Raw genomic sequence first — 22,571 nt, 5'->3', positions numbered from 1 at the left:
AGAGTCCACTTTAATTGACTGCAGACAGAAATCCTCTCGAAACCATTCAAGGTGTGATTACAGTCCCCAAACTGGGGTCAGGAAGGATTGGGGGACGTGGAATGGCAACTCACATTGAGCACGTACAGACCTACAGGTGCCAACATGGTACCATGGGCCACACAGGCTGGGGCCAGCTAGTCTCCAGTGGAGCAGTGGAAACCAGGACTGAGCTGCAGCAAAGCTCCAGAAGCACCCCGCACCTCGGGGCCAGAAGGCCCATCTCTTCAGTCCTCACTTCTCATAGCCCCTTCAACTCAGGAGTAAGCACCAGGAAGAAGCTAGCGCAATGGTCAACTGTTGAGTTTTAGTCAGATGGTGCCAAGTCTAACCTGGGAGCTGACTAGTGGTAGGCCCTCAGGCAGGCTACTCAACCTTCCCGAAACTCAGGCTAGGAATAATAGTATCAACACCTCAGAGCCATGCTCTAAAAGAGTCAATGAGATATGTGTGGAAAGCATTTACTAAGGTGCCTGGCACAGTAAAAGTACTCCATAGATTGTGGCTATTATTATTTTTTTTTTATTATGAGCTAGTATAGCCTTAAGGCCCTTGATGACATAATGTAAAAAGACAGGTACATCCCTGAATCTCTTTCTTGGATTCTGCATTTAGTGTGAGTGCACTTAAAGCAATGACTACAGATGGAATAGGTGTAGAAAAATTCTTTTCTAATGGAGAACATTTCTGGTACCATGGAAATTTAACGTTTTGTTTAATAGACTCATGACTATTTACAGGAAGCCAGACTAGTATATTTTTTTAATTAAAAATATTTATTGGCTATTGACCTTAATAGATTTACATTAAAGGAAAGGAACATTTTTTTCAAATGTGCTAATAAGAAAAAGACCCATAAAAATGGACAAAGTTGGACAGAATTTTCGGTTTTGAACACAAATAAAACTCATAAATTTTATATGGATTCTGGGATATTTATTAATACTCCTCCCACAATGGGTTTGGCATTGAACAGGAGTTATAAACATATGAACAACTCCAATCCAATATATTTCAAAACAAGCAGATTCTTCTTTTTTTAAATAAATTTATTTTATTTATTTATTTTTGGCTGCACTGGGTCTTCGTTGCTGCACGCAGGCTTTCTCTAATTGCGTTGAGCGGAGGCCACTCTTCATTGAGGTGCACAGGCTTCTCACTGCGATGGCTTCTCTTGTTGAGGAGCACAGGCTCTCGGTGTGTGGGCTTCAGTAGTTGCAGCACGCAGGCTCAGTAGTTGTGGTGCATGTGCTTAGTTGCTCCGTGGCATGTGGGATCTTTCCGGACCAGGGCTCGAACCCATGTCCCCTGCACTGGCAGGCGGATTCTTAATCACTGCGTCACCAGGGAAGCCCAAAACAAGCAGATTCTTGAGAACAGAAACTTTGTCTTTCATAAGTATCCTTGCCATTAATTGGAGGAGAGGTTGTAAGAATATCCATGAATTCTGGAATTCATGAGCTTTGGAATTCATGGACGTTCTTAAACCACTAATAAAAGAAAACAGTATAGATGGGTACCCTACATATAAAAATATAGTAACCACATAATAATTAAAAACAATGTTCAGTAATGCCCACTAAAATGAACAAATAGAAAAATGTAGCACAAGAATGTAAAACAAATATATTTTATACCCCTGCAGACAAAACAAAGGCATCTTTTTGGTTCTGCTGTTTTTATAAAAACTATGTGTGAAACGTGCATGTATGTGTATTCTTATAGAAAACTTGACAAATATAGAAAAGCACAAAGAGAATAAAAATCACTTGTCACACCATCAACATGAATGTCATTCCTTTGACAAGAGCAGAAAAAAATTCAGAGAATCAGAGGTGATCAGCGAAGGTCTTCCCAGCCTCAGGACCTGCTGATGCCAATTTACCAACCACTTTAAAATCCACAGGCTAAACCTTTTTAGGCTCTCAAATATCTCTACTGTTGCCTGACTCCTGGCACCACCGCATTTTTTATCAGGCCAATAGTGATCAATAAACAAGAATACACATAAAGCTATGGTTCCAATTTAAAACTTCTTGCTCCCCAAATATTAGAGCTAGATGGAACCTTAGAAATTCATTTAGTACTATTCACTTTGCCTGTCCCCATTTATTCAGGAGGAAACAGGCATGGAGAGGTTAAGTGATTTGCCCAAGTGTCATAGTTGAGTAGAACTGAAACCCAATCCTCTAACTGGCAGGCCAGGGCTCTGTCCAAGTGAACACACGGTGACTGAATCTCCCCAGGTGATGTAGCTCCAGTTATTATGTGGTTCGACTCTTAATGAGCTTAAAAGGCAGACCACAGTGGATCTGTATGACCAGATGAAAGCAGCTAGGCAAACTTTCAGCTCCTAATAAGCAACTGCGCTGACTCTAGTGAGACAAGTCACAGAAAGACCATATGGTCAAACAAAGAGTGTGCCCTGGGCCAACTGGTCATTGGAGCAATGTGTGAGCTCCACATTCCGTGGAGATGTGAGCCTGGTTAGATCACAAGAGTCATTTCTGGTTGATTGCACTGCCAGGACAGCCTGGAAGGCACAAGTGTCCAAAAGAGACCCCTGAGAATATAAGGATTAAAATGAAGAAAACTCTTGAATCAGACAAATTCCTTCTTGGTCAACAGGCATGTGTCCACAGAGGTCACTCATGACCAGTCAACTCCCTTCAAGCTCTAATCCAACTCAGGGAACCCTCAGATTCTCATCATCCCCACGTCAAGGCTGTCCCTTCACATCTAAAGCTTTTATCTTTGACTAAACGAATCTCCGTTGACTAAAAGAGTTAGCGCAGAAATATTCAAGGTCAGGTTTCAATTCTTTCTGATCAATCTAGGTCATTCTAGGTCATTTCAGTCGTAAGAAGAAGTCTCTTTAGCCTCAGGTGGGCAGAGTACAGTACAGATGTTCCTTATTTGAGTAGACTTCATTCTCAAATATAAGTGATTAAAGTGAAGATCACTTCCTGCTGTCTTCTTCCCACATTACAACCGTGGTGCAGGCTCAATGTGAAGAGTCAGGTTATGCGTACCAGGTCTCAAGATGCTTGCCTGTGGATGAGCTCTTTCAACTGTGCCAGTCGGTCACTTTTTAGTGCTTCCCGGATGGCCTGGAAAAATCCAAAGTAGTGTTCAAAGTTGTGCATCATAAGCAGGACACCAGCCAACAGCTCGTTGGTCACCAGCAGATGGTGGATGTATGCACGAGTGTGATTCTTACAGCAGTAACAGGGACACCCTCTCACGAGCGGATCAAAGTCCTCCTGGTACCTAAGAAAGGAAGTTACAACAATATTCTGGAAAGTGAGGAAAACAAGACCTCGACAACCTAGACTGGCACGTAACCAATAGTCAGTAACACAACTGGCAAACGTAGTGCCAGGCACCTGCTTAAGATGGCAATGGGGTCAAAAGTTAACAGAGAGTACAGTGGGCCAGGAGACTCAGGAGTCTTCCTCAGATGGATACAAGCTCCTAGACTGAGGCTTACCAAGGAGCAGCAGAAGAGTCACGTGCTCGCTCCCCCATGCTGAGCAGGGTTAGTCACACTGTAAAGGCACACAAAGATGTCAGGAGACACTGTTCTGATGAATGACACTTTTCTCCCACTCGCCACCAGAGCTAATATTAGAAGAGATGATATGACCTTTTACTTGCATAGCTTTTTGTAGTTTACAAAAAACTTTTATATATACTGTCTCATTTAATCTCTGCAACCACCCATGGAGATAGGCATTTTTCTTGTCACTTTACCAGTGAAGACTGCCAAGGGGTTTAAGAGGGAGGGCTATGGAGCTACAATGCCTGGGGTTGGTTCCTGGCTCACAACTTACTTGGGAAAGTCACTTAACCTCTCCCTGTGTCTTTGTTTTCTTATCTGAAATGTAATAAGGTAGTAACAGTGCCTACCTAATAGAGTTGTTCCAAGAATTAAATAAGTTAATATAGTAAAGGACACTGCTAGGTACATGCTAAGCACTATATACGTGCTACCTTCTATCAGCTATTAAAAAGAAGTTAAATGACTTGACCAAGCTCACACAGTCACAAGCAAGGCTGCAATCTGAACGCCGAATCTCCAAAACTTCTAGTGCTGATGATAAAAATATCAGTTTCCAATTATATCTATAATGTAAAGTGAATTTTAGTAGTAACCATTTATACTACCCTAGCTTTTTAAAAATGGAAATGAATCTCCTTGGCTATTTTTCAAGAAGTCAAATGTGATAAAGGTCACCATTACAGACCTATAATCAAGAAATCACTATAGAAATAAGAACTAGGAATTTCATATTCTTTCATAAATTTTCAAGTCTGTACTGTTACTAGATAGACATAAATGAGTCTGAGTCCCTAAAATGTCCCTTTACGTAAGACCAAAAACACCCCAGCATTAAAGTGAGTATACCAAGTTCACAGAAAAACCACTCACTGGTCCACTGATTATTTTATTTCCACTTTTGGCCAAATACAAAGTTATAAGATATCTTAGTTCAGTCTTTACAGAGGCAAATATTTTATTTAAGACTTATAGTCTGTATATAACCAAGATGGCTTAAATTCCTTAAAATTAAAAATTTTTGTTGTAATATTTTATCTTGAAATCCTTATTTTACACTGTTATTATTTAAAGTAATCATAAGGAGTAAAGAACACCAAACAATGGATCTGGTCTAATTTTTCTGACAGCTCTTCTAAAACAACAGTTATCTAGCCTCAGTTTTCTGACAAGACAAAGTACACAAATTCATCTGCAGAAAAAAAGAGTACTGCTGGCAATGACTTTGAGAAGGCCCAAACAATATCCAACTATAAATATTTTTTGAAGTCATGAACTGAAAAGGGAACAGTTATATAAACTTTCAAAACAGACTGAAATTAAAAAGTCAGAAATCAAAATCCATACTTAAAAAAAAATTCCTTACTTTTTTTCCTTCAGATTAATTTCAAATGATGTCATTTCTTGGTTGCAGCTAGTTGTTTTACTTTTCTTTGTTTGATCCACATATTTTACTTCTTCCTGTGTCCCATTTTGTTGCAATACTAAAGGACAAACCAACAAAAAGTCTTGAAAGAAGATCAGATAAAGAGTGGCCATTGCGAGAATTTTATTTTAGTTACTATTTCATGCCTTTGACCCTGTAATTCCACTCCTCAGAATTTATCCGAAGGAAACAGCACAAGAAAAACAAAGCAATATGTAACAAGATGATCAATGACCTATTATCTATAGTATCAAAACTTGGAGATTCAACTATGTCTAAGTGAATAGTAGTTACAAGTATATATCTTATAATTAAATGGGGACTTGAGTTGTTCCCTTGAACTCTTTGCTTTAAGAAAGAACATTCCTGGAATTGCAAGAGAAACACCAGGAATACTTATCTACTTGCCTCTCTTCAGAGCAGCTGGCTCTTTGCATGGTAACTAGTGTTACTAGGGGGAATTGCTGCCTACATTATGCAACTTATTCCTTTGGAATTTTCACTTTGTAATTGGCAAAAAGCCTCAATTTACTATACACACATACGCACACAAATGTGATTCATAATACTTGCATAAAAATGTTCAAACTCAGTTTTCCCAATCATAAAGAAATCTGGCTTTCTCTGGCCCAAAAGGAACGTGTTTGTTACAGAGAATTCAATATCAGGTTCTTTGTAGAGTTTTGCATATTCACGGTACAGAATGACTATCAGTCACCTATGTCCTGGCAGAGATAATTTCACTTGTAAATGAAGTCATGAACATGTATAAAGTGTTTATGGTGTGTCTATCCATATACATTACATTCTAGTCTGTCTAAAAGATAGTAAAATTGACCTACTCTATATAAGAATTTGATCAACTTGATTTTGTTTCTAGAACTAATTCCATTTAGATTAACTTTTAAGTTGCTTTATAGGAGTGTAACATATTCTGAATGAAATTTTCATCACTTGTGGGGAATAAAATGAACCCTTAAAGAAGTCTCTGGCCCTACTCAAATTTAAGGTTGGTGATGATAGAGCAAGAGTTCAACGGAGAGCAGGAGGAGAGAAAGGAAAGCACACTCTGAAGGCCAGACGGAAGGCCAGGCACACAACATTCTCCTGAAACACTGTGGAGACACTTCAAGGGACCCCAACCCAAAGTCTGTATCCTGGTTCCTTTTCTACTGCCAGTTAAATGTTAGAATCTGAAACTGATTTTCTTGACTTCTGAATAACCAAACACTAAAAGAAAATGGCAGTGCTTCAAAGCACCATTGGCAGAGGAAAACAGCTTTCACATCTCAGTATGTATAAAAAACCAAAAAAGCAAAAGTAACACTAGGATCAGAGAGGATGAGACACCCTGTATATTAATAGCATTGGGGTTTGCAAAAAGCAGACAAGAACTCTTTTGTGAAAAAACAAATTAACTTTTACCAAGCAGTTCAAAGGTTTTCTTTTCTTAGATTTTCATCACTATTCACTCTGAATGTTCTTTTTTCAGGTTGTTAATAGAAGAGGTTTTGTTTTTCTTGGTTCTGCTCACTACAAAATCACTTCCTAATATTGATGAGCTCTGTGTATAGTATCAAGTGCCTGGTTTTGTGTGCCAACATGCCAGGGCATACAGATAAGAAACAAAGACATAGTTTTATAAAAGCCTGGCTTTATAGTATGCACATATTTCTGGCTTGTAACTCAAGGCAAAAATTGATAGGAAATAGAGAGAATTTAAGGGTAACACAGAGATTAACTTCAAAAGACCTACATGTCTCTTCAGGAATCGGCTGGCAATCAAAGCTGAAAGTGAGGGCACATCCCCGCTCTGTTGCTTGATAAGGGAAAAAACTCTCAAATAAGTCCACTCCTCTTTCAATACACTCGAGCACCTCATCTGGCTGGCTAACACCGCAGATCAGCCTGTGAAAATAATATGAACAGTGACATAAGAACAATGCCAGGAATGAAATCAGAGAGTCTTTCCAGAGGGCATTAACAGTAATAATAATAATAATCATGGTTAGCGTGGCAGGCAGTAGATAAGGAGGTGTATGGAAAGAACATAGAGCTTTCGAGGCAGAGAGACCTGGACCAGAATCCCAGCTCTGCCATTTATTTACTTGCTGTGTTACTTTGGGAAGGTTTCTTAACCTTTCTGAGTTTTAGTTTTCTCATTTTAAAAACAAGAGCAAGAATACATACCTCATAGACTGGTTGTAAGGATTAATGATATATTCGCAAAAGCACACAGTGTAGTTTCTGCCCCAAAGAGAAGCTTAACAAAGGTTAGTTTTCCTTCCCTTCTCATCCCTTCTGAAATAACCTCCGTAGTCTCAGACTGAACTTTGTAGTCTTCCTATCCACTATATAAGACTTTTTTAGTGCAAAGCTGTGTGCTTTATTTCCCCTTCAAATACTCTTCCATGTTTTAACTGTATTTTGCTTATAATTCTTTTTCATAATTGCTTCAAGAAAGACATTTTTATCTACTGTATTCTTCATAGGTTCATTTACGAAGCAATTCTTGCCCTCAGACTTTCAACTCTGCCCACAGGCTCTAAGAATCTAGTCAGCTTTCTTTATGCTTCTTTATATTTTCTCCATTAATAAAATGTCTGCATGGTAGAATAAGATGGTATTTCCAGAGGCAATGGGTAATGAATTCTGAGAGTGTTAATAACATTCAACCAGGTTTTGCCACTAAAACAAGATGGGGAAATGCACTAGACTAGGGCTGGCTGGCTGGCTGCTATTTTTTATGTTTGTTTTTCTACTCATAGTCCCTTTTACAAACTGGCAGAGAAAAGCTTATAGACTCCCTGATTTCTAAAAGAAGTCCAAAAAAAGGCTTATGTAATATTAAACAACCAGAACCCTTAAATATATGCTGGTTTTTCTGACTACAGTTTCCTTCAAGTAATGTCATGTTTTAGAACTCCTCTCCAACTGAAGCTGGCATTTCTACACACTTATAGAAAGAAAAACAATCCCAGCTTTCAAATCCAGTAACAGACATCTGTGAGCACTTAACTCAAAAGAAGTCCAGAAAATGACTAGAAATACTAGTGCTGAATTATCATCTGCACCAGAATGAAATAAGCACAGGAGGGAAAGCAATGAACACAGAGAGCTAGGATAAAACTGGGGCTGGTGGGGCGGTGGGGTTGGGGGGGGAATGCTGGCTGGGGTGATGGCAATATCTTGCGCTGGCTGGTATTTACACAAGCATATATACGAATAAAAATTCACCAGGGTATACATAAAATTCATATACTTAACTGCAAGCTATACCTGGATTTTTTTAAAAGTAGTAAAATTACATACACATATCCAGCAGTCCAAGGGGTATAAAGCAGCACCCCATAATCAAACCTCTTAATATATCTGTAGGAAAAAAGCATGAATATTCATATCAACTGGGATAAAAGACTACAGTTTTTTAAAAAGGAAAAAATAAAAAATTTGGATAGTCTAATAAGACATTGCCTATACTCAGAAACTTGGGGATTTTTAGCTTTGAATCCTGCAGATCACTCTTCTCTCCAGCACATAATGAATCCTGTGACTGATGGAAAGAACCAACCCCACTAGGGTTGCCAGTGCCCTTGATTTAAAAAAATAATACCACTCACTACCTGTCTCCAATCTAAGAACTTCTTAAAGGACCTTACTGACAGAACCCATCTTCATTGCACTAGGCATCCCAGGTCTGTCCTCAACTTTACTTGCTTAAGGCCAGAGTTCCACATGACTTTATATCTGTCCCCAGGCACCAGGTTATAGGGAATAAAGAACAATATTTACAACTGGCACAAGAATGAGGGGAACCAGTATAACACTTGCCCTCGCTTATAATGAGGATCAAATAAACTAATCCAGGGCTTCCCTGGTGGCGCAGTGGTTGAGAGTCTGCCTGCCATGGCCACTGAGCCTGCGCGTCTGGAGCCTGTGCTCCGCAACGGGAGAGGCCACAGCAGTGAGAAGCCCGCATACTGCAAAAAATAAATAAATAAATAAAAATTAAAAAAAATAAACTAATTCACATGGCAGTGTCCTCTGGTCTACATTCTGAAATCAAAGGCAAGACAGCCTTGATGGAAACTTCCTCCACAGTCCGCCTCAGCAGACTCAGCCCACAAAGAACGTAATCAAAACATCAAAAGACACACCCACGCACAGACTGCATACTGCACATTCGGCAGCACCCCTGCTCTGCAGCCCACCAGGCTCGGCCTGCACCCTAACGGAACACTAGCCTCGGTTTGTGCTCCGGTAGCTCCGCAGTGACTGATGACAGCAAGTGCAGTCTAGTCTCCAGGGTTGTTGGAGCCCCATGAAAGCCATCCAGAAGGAAGCCACCTACAGGCCGCTTGGCTGTCTCTCGTGCTGACCTCAGCCTCTCCTCCATCACATCTCCACCTTCAATCACTCCAATGATCACACTTTTCCGGAGGACCTAAGGTAAGAAAGGATTGAACGCTTTTAACTGTTTCCAGTAGTGGAGACCTCTGTTTAAATGAGCCTTACCGCCTTCCTGAGAACCCTTAGGGCTCCAAAGAACACAATTTGAAAGCCACTCAAAAAGGGAAGAAAAGACTGAAAAGAAGCTGAGGCAATCAACATAGTTAATCAGGCTTTAGCTTAGATTAAATTAAGCACACACCAAGCAGGTATAAGAGGAAAAGAACAAAAGCAACAGTTTTAATTTCTATAAATGGTTATCCTGGTCTACCTTAGGTTACTTCTAAATCTCTTAGTTAGAAATAACTTTAGGAACTGCAAAACTGTTTGGATGGGACAACTGACTGTCCATTTGGAAAAAGATAAAACAAAAATTACTACTGTACACCATCCTCAAAAATAAATTCCAGACGGCCCTAAGATCTAAACATAAAAAATATAGTTATACAAGTATTAGAAGAATACGTTGAATATTTTTATAGTCTTGAGATAAGGCCTTTCAAAGCAAGCTAAAGCTTACAGGAAAAGGCAGACATATTTGAGTACAAAAACATTAAAAATTCCCTAGTGAAATATACTATCAACAAAGACAAAGGGGAACTTATACTTTGGAGGAACAGATAAATGTCTACAGTATAGGTAAAGCTCCAACAAATCCTCTAAGGAAATGACAACCCCATAGAAATCTAGGCAGATATGTGACTATGAACTTCAGAAAAACAAATGTGAATGCCCCGTACATATCCGGAGAGCTTACCAAACCTCACAAGTAAGGAAATGAAAACTGGAAATAATCTGATACCATTTTTGCCCATCACACCAACAAAAAAGTTAAAAGACAGAGAGCAACATAGCAGAGGTAAAAGTGTTAGAGAAATGGCACTTATATACCCTGATAACTAGAGAGAATAAAAATTAGTTCAGCCTCTTGGGAGGGCAAGTAGATAACACTTATCAAAACGTCAATGCTTTTATCTTTTTATATCCTACGATTCCACTTCTAAGAATATCTCCTACAAATATATTCATTCATATGCACCAAGGTTTATTTGCGAAAGATGTTTAGAATAATGAAAAACTGGAAACATGCTAAACATCCATCAATAGAGTAAAGGCTTGGGCTTCCCTGGTGGCGCAGTGGTTGAGAGTCCGCCTGCCGATGCAGGGGACACAGGTTTGTGCCCGCCCCGGTCCAGGAAGATCCCACATGCCACGGAGCGGCTGGGCCCGTGAGCCATGGCTGCTGAGCCTGCACGTCTGGAGCCTGTGCTCCGCAACGGGAGAGGCCACAGCAGTGAGAGGCCCGCGTACCGTAAAAAAAAAAAAAAAAAATCAGGTGAGAGTAAGAGACCAAGAAATGAGGAGCAGAGAAGCAGAAGGAGAAGAAAGGGTGGTATCTTGGAACGTAAATGAGCGAGAGTTTCTAAGAGAAAGGAGTGGTGAGTGGCACAGCTTTACCTCTGACTCTTCCTGTAGCTTCAGACAATTATCCAGGAATAGAAGCGATCGGTCAACAGACTTTCTGGCTCTCTTTATGGAAGTGGCTTCATCACAAGTTGCCTCTCCATCTGAAAGGCACTGGAACCAGTCTGGCTGAAGGGCCTGCTGAATTGCCATGAACTTGGAGGCAGTCATTTCCACTCGTCCTCCAACACCCCACACAGACACTGACTGCCACAGGACAAGACGATGAGGGATTCAGAAGAGTAACATGCAAAGAAAAAGAAAATAATAAAATGATCAAAGCAATCCTGAACTCAACACTTCTTTACAGATGGAGAGATGGTGGCAATTCAATATCCTAGACACGGTGGGTAAAGAGGTTTCCTATACTATATTCCAATTTCTCTAAGGACCTGATAGCTCAGAGGGACTCCGATAAAGTCTTTCAATGGCCACACAAGCCAACTTCTGAGTTAGCACTCAGAATTCTATAATTACTTTTCCAGAAGCCCAGTCTTCCATTCTCCGCCACCCCCTGCTGTTCCTGAATACACCACAGACTTTAATTCTTCTGTCTTTGATCACATTGTTCCTTTTGACTGAAATGGCCTTCCCCTACTTCTCTGCCTGGTAAAATACTATTCAAGACATAAGAGTTCAAATACCATCTACTCTATTGTGTTCCCCAAACGTTACTAGGCATAATCAATTGCTCACTCTTATAAGCTCTTTCAGCAATTTGTATTTATTTCTTTCACAGAAAAGATAGCCCTGGGGCTTCCCTGGTGGCGCAGTGGTTAAGAATCCACCTGCCAATGCAGGTGACACAGGTTTGATGCCTGGTCCGGGAAGATCCCACATGCCGCGGAACAACTAAGCCCGTGCACCACAACTACTGAGCCTGCACTCTAGAGCCCGCAAGCCACAACTACTGAAGCCCGCATGCCTAGAGTCCGTGCTCTGCAACAAGAGAAGCCACTGCAATGAGAAGCCCACGCACCACAATGAAGAGCAGCCCGCATTTGCTGTAACTAGAGAAAGTCCATGAGCAGCAATGAAGACCCAACACAGCCATAAATAAACAAACAAAGGAAAAAAGAAAGAAAAAGAAAAGATAGCCCTTACCACACCATTGTATATATGTCTGACTAGAGTATCCGAATTCATGGTTGTGCCCCAAGTGCACAGTCTGGGGCCTCACACATTATTAATGTTTAATAAGTGTTTACTAGAGTGAGTTAGATACAGAAATATGTGCAAAGACATAAATCCCATAGTACACAAGAATCTCTATATGTACCTTTGGTTACTCCTTTCCCTACAGCATCTCTCTTGTTAGAAGAGATGGACATAAATGCGGGGCCACATATAATCTTTTTATTCTGGCATAAGAACACTGTTTAAATGAATCCTTTCTCCCTTATAAGTGGAATAGACAACCGAGGTCAAAATATTTTCTTTTGAATTCAAATTATAAAATAAAAAGAAGTGTAAAACAGAAGACAAATTTAAAATAGTTACCTTAGGTAAGATTAATAGATATTGTTGATATCAATAAAGTGGGTGCAGGAAAAGTAACTGTTTGTAAAGTGGCAATATATACTAAAGCTTTTCTAGAATGCTGTCCTCAAGGACAATGAAATGGGGCCATATCTCAGGTTAAAACTTTTAAGGAAGTCCTCTGAATACTGTTTTTCACCAGCTAAAATCTCCAGCTTTTTCAAATTCTGTTCTAAAAAGCAGTATTATACTGAGATTCTACTATATATAGTTATACATGTGATAACACTCATCAGCAACTTTCCCCACTATTCCTGAGGTTGTTAAAACTTCAAATAAAGCATGGTATCAAAAGACTATTGTTTTCTACCATCATAGCAATTTCTTTTTTTTGGCATGTACTTGACCTTTCTCTACTCCCAAATTTTTGGCAACAATGAAAAAGCTGAGGATACAGTCCTTACCTTAACCTCATCCTTGGGCTGCCCCACTCTAACTCCTATAAACCACACCATCCCACTGTAGTCGTAGAGATAAAGAGAAGGCATAAAGGGGTCTGGAATGATTCAGCATCCCAAGCAGTGGGATCCTTGCAGCTGAGAGATCCCATAGGCTGACTTCCTGAGAAAAACCTTCAGCCTTGGAGGACCTTCTGAGAACATACCTTATTTGTTACATAACCAGCTGGGCAAGGGCTGACTGGATCATGCAGGGAGCAGTACAAGAGTGATTCTGGCATGCCTGTATAAACATAAAAAAAGAACCCTTGAGAGCACTTACATCAACAATTACACTGTGTTGTAACAGAGAGTAGCTTCATAATGTGTACTGCTGGATAAAGCAGTACAGATTACAGAGTACAGTATCTCAGAATTGTAGGAGGCCGGTCAACATGAATGAAAAGATTACTTTGAAACCTACTAATCTAAAAGAAGAATTAAATGTAAAGGTTCACGTCTAAAGACATAGCGAGTTGCTGCAAAGGAAAGGTATAACCTTAAGTATGATACAATGAAAGTGTTTAATGATATGTTGACCCTACTTGATTTGTTTTGAAGAATTTAATATCAAGTATGGTCATTCTAGGCACTATCCAAGGGGAACTAGCTACTGGAAAGATGAAATTATACAGTCAATAGGTAATCTTATTAATAATAAATCCAGCCCACACCATGGGTCCCTAGGGGCAGAATTATAGAAAAGCTGTAGGACATTGCAAATGGATCTAATTTTCAATAAGTTTCATTTACTCAAGATGCCAGTTTCCTAGGTTCTTTAATCAAAAAGATAGTTGCTTTAAAAAAAATCCAAAAAAAGTTCACTAAGCCACATGTACTTAAGTTTCATATGCTGCATTTTCATAAGAAAAAAAATAGAATTTTGCTGAAAAAAGACCAAAAATATAAAGCAAACAAAAATCTCTGCAGTTCTCCACCTTATTGTCTATAATTTCAATTATTACAATTATCTCTAGAAAGCTTATATTTGCTATTTTCACTTAATTATATGCTTGTATACTTGAAAGCTGGTTATTAAAATTGGTCTCAGATCAAGGAAAACGATATTATATAATTCCTCTCCTGGAACACAGGCCCTTGTGACAACCAAGTCATCATGCAGTTTCCCTCAGAAGCAGAGGACTGAACAACCAATGGAAGCAGGATTTTCATTCATTTAAGTGAGTCCTAGATATTGGGAAAAAGCTTCAAGAGAAAATGGTCTACAGAAGAATTGGTTCTCTGGCTGTCCCTGCTAAGCTTTTCCTATAAATAAATGGACACATAGATCAGCATTCAAAATCCAATTTCTGGAACAGAAGATAATATTAACACATCAGAATATAGCTGAATATAAACTCTTCATCCTCTGCCTTATGTTTTAGGCGCAAACATGACAAGCCTGCTTTGGATCTTAGGTGTGTCCCATGCAGTCCTTCACCTCTAGGTCTTTGCTCTTTGCCTGGAGTGTCTGCTCACACCTGTCTACCACCACCACTGCACCCACCTCCTGACCTGTCTAACTACTACTCCTCCTTGACCCAGGTAAGGCGCACCCTCATCTTCTTTGTCAAGAATCCTTCCTTTATTCTGACCTCCTTCCACATGGACCCAACAGCAGGTTATGTGTTCCTTCCTCTGGGCTCTCATGATACATGTATCTACACCTGATCCTGCAAATGTAGTCACCACACTCTACTAGAATTACCTGTTTATCTTTATCCCACCTAGGCTCTGAGTTTCATGAGGGCAGCAATTGTTTCCCACTCATCTTTGAATCCCCAGTTCAAAGGGGTTCCTGGTTCTTAGATACTCATTAAATGCTTATTAAATTAATGAATAAATAAATGTATGAATGATCAAAGAATAAACAGCATCTCCAACCTCCAAATTAATACACCATAAGGCACACACAAATAACTTGATTAATTTTTACCTATAAACTTTCCAACTCCTTCCTTATATTCTGCCAAGACTTCATGATATTCTGCCCTGTAAGCAAAACAGAAAACTATGTAACATAATAATGAATTATTCTACAGATACTCTATGCAACAACTGAAGCCCTCTTCTCACTGAAACAAGCTACGTGACAGTAAATGTAGTCTCAAACAACCAAGTACATACACCATTATTCAAGAGTCCCCACTCATTAGGTTGGGTTCATTAGCCAGAGCAAAGCTCTTCAATTTGCAAGTGGTTCTGTGAGAGGAGAAATTGACAAAGAACAATGGCCCCAGAATATCTAGATTTTCTTCTTTCCCTTGTCCCTTTAAATTCACTGTTATTAACACAATCTTACAGAGTTATTTGATCTTATAGCAGATTCTTCAATTAGGGACGAGGTCAGTATGTACATTACACAAAATGATCTCACTCCATTAGTTGTTTCCTTAGAGTAGAACACGTGCAGAGACAGAGAAAACTTTGAGGCTGGTGAGTGAAGACAGCCCCTAGGTTCCAAGTTTAGCCCTCATAGAGCATTCCAGGCCCTGTCACCCCTGGGAGCAGTGGCAATGAGGGTGGTATGGAAAAGTGAAGCAGCTCTATCATGTAGGTCTGGACCATGGTTCCAGATTAGGGCCAGATGATGTAGAATATTTGATATCTCTCTTCTGATTTCATTCTAAAAAACCTACAAATTTGGCACATAAGCAAAAAAGTCTCTCTCTTTACCACACCTTATTAAGGTAACCAAGCTGCTGCCAGGGTTGACATGTGAATGATCAGGTCTCATACTTACAGTGATGACAGTGTAAGCTGAGCCATGGCAGGAACCCCGTGGATTTTATGCAGTGTGTGATGGGTCAGGTGTGGGGCAGAGCCAGTCTTGGTGTACAGAAGGCAGCCTGGAATGTCCATGGTGCAGTCTCCTGTTTTGCCTACGTTTTTTATTTTTCCTAGGCGACAGCCATTAACCACCTTGGTAAGACTTAGCTTCATCCTAAGGGGTTCCTCCAGGTCCTGATAAGAAAAGTACATTACATTCAGAAGGAGTTCCATGACATCTAAAAGCTAAACATTTTTCCAAGCGAACTACAAAAAAAAAAAAAAAATGATAGCATGTTTGTTATTACTTCCAGTCTAGGATTTTTTTAGATATCAGGAATAGGGGAATGGGAAAAGACACAGAGAGAATAAGACACCTTCCCCAAAGTCCCAGCACAATATGATGACACCAACCACATTTAAATTCAGTCATGGAAATTTTGTCTGAGCTGATGGAAACCAAACAAACAGAAGGACAGAAGTAAAGACTAATCATGGAAAGAGCACTGTGAAGCCGAGGATTGCTCTCAGCCATGAAAATGTGTACAGAGAAAGGTCATACTGCTTAGGAAATACTGATTACTGATTTGATCCATTTTTTTTTTCTTTCTCTAATTTGAGAGAATCCTAGGCAACGTAGCAATTTTCCCTAATATGTAATTAAATAAAGAAAACAGATTCCAAAAGAGCATTCGGCTGTTTATTAAAATATATGGAAGAACATACATCAAAAGAGAAACAGAGGTTATGTCAGAGAGGTGGGATTATTCTCCAACTTTGTTCTTATACGGTGTCCAAACAGAGGTAAGAAACTGTGTGGGCATCCATGCAATTCGTAAGCTACGTTGCATTATTCTTATAATTGGGAAGGAAAAATATTTGATTAACAAAAAAGATATACTTTCTAAATTCCAAAGATACACAGGGAAAAAAATCAGAAAACATGGTCAATTACTTTGTTGGACTGTGTTAATTAATTATTATTCAGTGAAGCAAATCCTGGGTCCCACTTCTTTAAATGTCCTGTAAAACTCAGTGACCAGGCATGGCAAATCATTTGCAAAATGTCACTGGATATCCAGCATTTTGAAATACCAGCATCTCTGCAGCAAGTATTGATACCATACCCTCTGGAATTTTTGCCAGTTAGGCTAGGCCCAGTTTTATTAATAGATAAATTAATACAGCTCTCTGAGAGGTTCCAACCTTAGATCCTATCCTCTTAAGCATTATACTAAACCACACGCTGAAAGTCAACCATTGTTTAAGATGTTACTAAATAAATAAGCATTATTTATCGTTAGTTAAAAAATATTCAAGAATGCAAATATTACTTTTTGGGGAGTTATAAATTTTTATATTGAAATAAAATAGTTAACAGTCTTTTGAATTTTAGAAATAAGAGTAACTACTTTCCGTATGGTTCAATAAGTGATTTCATGTTAAACATGAATTATAAAAAATAGTATAAGTATTTGGGGAAAGGCTGGTCAATTTTCTGTGACTCTACCTTCATTATTTCAAGTTATCACAAAGATAAAATGTCTCACTGGAACCCACAGAAATGGAGAGTGTTAAGAGAAAAAAGTTATTATGTTTTAACAAAGGGTAATATAAAAGCTACTTTTTTTAAAGCCAGGCTATTACACATTAAAACAGTTAAAATAAAAGAAAGTTTATACCAAAAAAATAAATATAATTACAGGCTAATGAGAATGTAATATAGAAAATACAAGAGAATAGAAGAGTCATTAGTTTATACAATCATATTCCTTTTTTTTAAAAAAAGATTTATTATTTATTTATTTATTTATTTTATTTACTTTTGGCTGCATCAGGTCTTAGTTGCGGCACGCGGGATCTTCGTTGAGGCATGCGGCGCGCGGGCTTCTCTCTAGTTGTGGCGTGCGGGTTTTCTCTAGTTGTGGCTCGTGGGGTTCAGAGCGCATGGGCATCCCCCAGGCTCTCTCATTGAGGTGTGCGAGCTCAGTAGTTGTGGTACACAGGCTTGTGGGATCTTAGTTCCCTGACTAGGGATTGAACCCACGTCCCCTGCATTGTAAGGTGGATTCTTTACCACTGGACCACCAGGGAAGTCCCTCATACTCCTTATTGATTTATCAAATAATACACATAACCTTCTGGTTTCAAGTGATAAAAATCTTTTAAACTAACAGAGCTTGGAAGCCATTTGTAGCAAAGTTAAAGAATGTATTTTGCAATCTAAGTAAGTTCTAGAGAACTGAAGCGGGGGAAGCACGAAAGTAAGAAATTCACTTCAAAGTTAATGAATCAACCCTATTATTCTGACTATTAGAATAAACAAATATGGAACAATAGGTTTTTGAAACATAAATAAGAACTAATGAAAATTTAATGGACCAAGATTACTAATACTGCAACAACTTAGCACTTACTACCCTCATACACATCTGAGAATGGAAGAAACTGCATTGTCCTGCGTGTTTTCAGAAAGGCCTAGAGAGAATTTGCTGATTTCTCCTCTTACTCCAAAAGTTCTGTCTCATCTGAGCTGCCTAAGTTTTGTAAAGAGTTTAAATGTACACACGAGTTGTATTTTTTAAATTAAATCCATATAAAAGTAGGAAGAGCCTTCATAGGATAAAACTAGCATGTTTGAAAAATGAAGTTTAGGATTCTAGAATGCTACCAATTTTTATTGTTATCTCTCCCCATCAAACCCTCCTTTCATTTTTCCAGTTTATTAATAAATAAAAGACTGACAATCAAAGCTGCTGACAAGCATGAGATAATGTGCTTTTCCATGTCAAGTTAACTCAATTCCAGGTAAAAACAACAAACCGCAGTGCTTTAGTAACCTTCTGTTTAACATCCCAGGTAATGTATGATTGCCATCAGACTTTAGAAATGCTGAAAATAGTAATGCTGACCATTACTACCAGAGATGCCAAACAGAGAGCTCCTCATGGACTTCATCATCCCCTCTGCCGTTCCACAATAACAAATCTGAGGCTAAGCAAGATTAATCAGACTTAGTCTAGAACCCAGGTCTCTGCCAAGAGGCCTGAGCTTTTGATTACATCTTTGAAGTGAGAGTAATACAATGTCTGTATATGCATATCTCCTCTTCCCACTTTTTCCTCAATCGAAGAAATAGCTTCCTTCATTCTTAACCCAAGGTCTGTCATTACAGGTCCGTCGTAGTTCTAGAGGACCTCAGCCACCATGCTCTTAGATGCAGAGATGGGTCCTCCTGTGATACAATGCACAAAAGTTTAATCGCCATAACTTTAAGGATGAAATTGAAAATCCTTAGCTTAGTGTACTGAATCCACTAGGTCAGCTGGAGAGAAATACCCACTTGGTTCTCTCCACAGTATGGGACTCTGATGCTATGCACTCACATTCTGCTGTTTGGGGTTTCTTAAGAGTCCTACCCTAATCACAGTAAATGGACGCAGCATCAAAGGAAAAAGTATAAGCAAGGAAAAGTAGACAAATGTGTCTAAAGAAAAGTATTGTAATAGATAAATTGTTACTGGTGATTCTGTGTATTGTGAGGATGAATGCAAATATTAAGAAATCTGAGGAAAGCATCAGAGAATGTACTTTAGCTGGAAATCAAAATTTAAAAAATAACATGCAACTTTGTCCAGCTTTGAACCCAGCTTTCCTTTCCTCATTACTGATCAATTTGTGGTTAGTGTTTTTGTCTTTGTTTTTGTTTTCGGTACGCGGGCCTCTCACTGTTGTGGCCTCTCCCGTTGCAGAGCACAGGCTCCGGACGCGCAGGCTCAGCGGCCATGGCTCACGGGCCCAGCCGCTCCGCGGCACGTGGGATCTTCCCGGACCGGGGCGCGAACCCGTGTCCCCTGCATCAGCAGGCGGACTCTCCACCACTGCGCCACCAGGGAAGCCCTGTGGTTAGTGTTATTATAATTGCACCTTTTTTCTAGGGGCTTGAACACAAAAAGTTTTTATTATGGAGTAATGTAAATATAATATATACACACACACACATATTCATGTACATATTTTTAAAACATGTTTTTGGAGTAATATAGTCTATTAATCCAAGCAAAGTTCTCAAGAAACAAACTAACGGTCTCCAAAATATTAACTGGTTTTTATTTGGCTTCATATCATTACCCTTTTCCCTTTCACTTGTTGTGAGTCTCTTCTAAGATTTCTGGGGTTGAGCTTTTCTCAATATACAAACACCTACATTTTCACTTCCTGGTAAAGTCTTTAAAAACCATTAAAAGAGCCATTTGGAAATAATGGTTAATGGAAAAACTCTTAATCACTTTAAGGACAAGTAGATCTATGCTTTTACAAGGGCTAACCAAGATTCCCTGCACTTGTGGCAGCATTGTACGTATCTTAATACCTCCATTGCCACATATTTCTCCCCTCCTTCCATTCCCTTAGGAAAAAAGGGATTTTTTAATGTTTCTTAATGGATTCTCTACAGACTGTCATGGAAAGATGACCACAATACACTGAGGGAAAAGAGCAGGCTTAGGTGAACGTATTTTTTGCAAAAGAAAAATTGCATATATATATTTATAAATATACACAAACACACACTGTATATGCATGCAAAAAAAGTCTGAAGGACTTCTAAACAATATGGTGCACTGAGCTAAGAAAGACATATAGAAATGATGGACTCTAAAATTCTAGAAACTAGTAATGGAAGATGAGGAGGAAAGTATTCAGAGGTACTATTCTAAAATTCTTACACTATTTGGGAGGAGGAGAGAGATCATGAATAATGTTAAACTTTAAGTACGTGTGTTAAAAATTTTTAAGTAAGTATTAAAAGATTACTGAAAATGGATAATTCCCAAACCCGCTGGGGAGGGGCAGGGAAGGATCAAGAAAAATTGGTTAATACTTAAGGGAAAAAAAGAGGAAAAGAGACCAAAAAGCACATCAAAAATAGAAAATACAAAATAAGATGGCAGGAGTGAGTCCAAATATGTCAGTAGTCACAATAAAAGTTAAATTAGTTTCACCTATTTAAAGAAATAACAGTAGCAACATTTATTGGGTGTTTACTATGTATCAGGTCCTGTTATTCACATGTTAACTCCACTATTATGTACTGTCATGTCAATCTAAGGCAGATTCTATTATTACAGGCATTTTACAGATGAGGAAACTGAGGCTAAAAAAGTCACCATTTACAAAGTGGCAGAGCCACTTAAATCATAGAAGTCTGCCTTTAGAGGCTGTACTCTAATAGGCTGGTAGTCTATTAGAAGTCCCACCTTGTCCATCAACACATGCAATGTTTACATATTAACTGTAATGTTAAGATATAATGTTACAGTCATATTTTCCATTTTTCTATACTGTTATTACTGTTCTTGTCTTCCTTCATCTCCCTTCTCTGCCTCTATCCATCCTCCAACCTCTACAACCTTTCTTTTTTTTTTTTTTTTTCGGTACGCGGGCCTCTCACTGTTGTGGCCCCTCCCGTTGCAGAGCACAGGCTCCGGACGCGCAGGCTCAACGGCCATGGCTCACGGGCCCAGCCGCTCCGCGGCATGTGGGATCTTCCCGGACCGGGGCACGAACCTGTGTCCCCTGCATCGGCAGGCGGACTCTCAACAACTGCGCCACCGGGGAAGCCCTCTACAACCTTTCTATGCACACAAACATTTAAATATACTTGTATGGGAAACGGTGTTTTTTAATTAAAAAAATGCAAATATACTATACTATAAGCACTTCTCTGAAATTTGCTTTTCGCCCAGGAATACACAATGGATATTTTTCCTGAAGAAGAGACGCAGAATTTAACTTACCCTTTAAAATAACTACTTCATGATATTGCATAGCTTGGATGTAACACAACTTAATCTACCATCACCCTTCTGATGAACACTCAAGTTACAGAACAGGTCCTGTGATTGCTGCAGTAGTCTTGAGGGCACAGCTTCCCTGATTTTTTTTTTTTTGACAAACCTCAAGTCTATTTCAGTTTACGTTTCCTGGCAGAGTTCTCTACATACATTGATTTTTTTAATGGGTACCACACTCTAATGATTTAGGTACTATAGCTCCCATTTTACAGATGAGTAAATCGAGGGTCCGAGAGTTATTAAACAAGTTGCGTAATGTCATACAACTACAAAGTAGCAGGGTCTAAATCTCTACCCTGACTTATGAACCTACATATCCCAGCATGGACTGTCCCTGGGAACACCTAGGCTCAGTCAGTAACGATGGATTTAGCTTCACTCCATGGGCCGTCTCCAGGGGCCCCAGACCTCGCGAAGCGCTTAGATCAGGTATTCGAGATCGGTCCAACCCTCCCAAGCATCCTGGGGAGTCTAGAAAAAACTTGCGCACGGAAACTTGACCTTTAAGCAGAGCCCGGTCGAAAGGAGACACTTCTCTCTGAGATGCGGTGAGGCTCACACGATTTGGGAGAATCTGGATTTACAGAAGCCAGGATCCACCAGGAGACCCAGAAAAATGAAAGAGACATGGCGCGAGTACAATCAGTTACCGCAACACAACCAGGAAGCGTCTAGACGCGACGCGACTCTCTCGCAGCAGCCTCCCCTTACGCGTAGTAGCTCCCACACTAACAGGGAAAGGGAGCACTTACCTGCAAACCTCCCAACTTTTGGGGGCTTGAGACCCCTTAAGCTCCTCACCGTTCGCTACCACGTGTCCAGCTTTCAGAATTCTCGGCTCCCTGAACCACCGCCTCCGATGCAGAGCCAATCAGGGAGCAGTGCGTCATCACCGGGCGCCAAGAAAAGGCAAAGATTAATTGAAAATGAGCTTTGGCGTTTGCAAGGCCGAGGGACTGCTACCATCGCCATGGGTAACAGCATACACGTTCCGCCTGCGCAAGGCCTCCTGGGAGTGGTGGTTCGACGGCGCC

General features: G+C 39.6%; 1 protein-coding gene across 6 annotated transcripts; it reads right to left on the bottom strand.

Moving 5' to 3' along the window:
- Positions 1-825: 825 nt before the first annotated feature.
- QTRT2 (queuine tRNA-ribosyltransferase accessory subunit 2) lies at positions 826-22,386 on the bottom strand. Of its 6 annotated transcripts, XM_060098963.1 has the most exons (10): positions 22,290-22,386; positions 22,039-22,111; positions 15,657-15,877; positions 14,850-14,905; positions 13,081-13,157; positions 10,932-11,144; positions 9,269-9,468; positions 6,781-6,932; positions 4,965-5,082; positions 826-3,309 (listed from the first exon to the last, which is right to left on the bottom strand). In XM_060098963.1, the coding sequence occupies exons 3-10, from the start codon at positions 15,854-15,856 to the stop codon at positions 3,078-3,080; spliced, it is 1,248 nt and encodes a 415-aa protein (XP_059954946.1). In that variant the 5' UTR covers positions 15,857-15,877; positions 22,039-22,111; positions 22,290-22,386; the 3' UTR covers positions 826-3,077. The 6 variants fall into 6 exon arrangements, with proteins under 6 accessions (XP_059954946.1, XP_059954945.1, XP_059954950.1 ...); XM_060098962.1 differs by lacking the exon at positions 22,039-22,111; XM_060098967.1 differs by lacking the exon at positions 22,039-22,111 and having other exon boundaries at positions 826-3,149.
- Positions 22,387-22,571: the final 185 nt, after the last annotated feature.

The sequence above is a fragment of the Mesoplodon densirostris genome, chromosome 5 (assembly GCF_025265405.1).
Source record: "Mesoplodon densirostris isolate mMesDen1 chromosome 5, mMesDen1 primary haplotype, whole genome shotgun sequence".
NCBI classification, from domain to species: Eukaryota; Metazoa; Chordata; class Mammalia; order Artiodactyla; family Ziphiidae; genus Mesoplodon; species Mesoplodon densirostris.
Note: the sequence above shows the minus strand (reverse complement) of the source record. Positions and strands in the feature narration are given on the sequence as shown.

What these genes read in the sequence shown, in the direction of transcription:
- QTRT2 (XM_060098963.1), bottom strand. Translation starts at nt 15,856, where the DNA reads ATGAAGCTAAGTCTTACCAAGGTGGTTAATGGCTGTCGCCTAGGAAAA. An exon ending in CTGGTTATGTAACAAATAAG is followed by an intron (nt 11,145 to 13,080) that starts GTATGTTCTCAG and finishes GTCCTGTGGCAG; the next exon opens with TCAGTGTCTGTGTGGGGTGT. An exon ending in GCCGATTCCTGAAGAGACAT is followed by an intron (nt 5,083 to 6,780) that starts GTAGGTCTTTTG and finishes TTTGTCCTTTAG; the next exon opens with TATTGCAACAAAATGGGACA.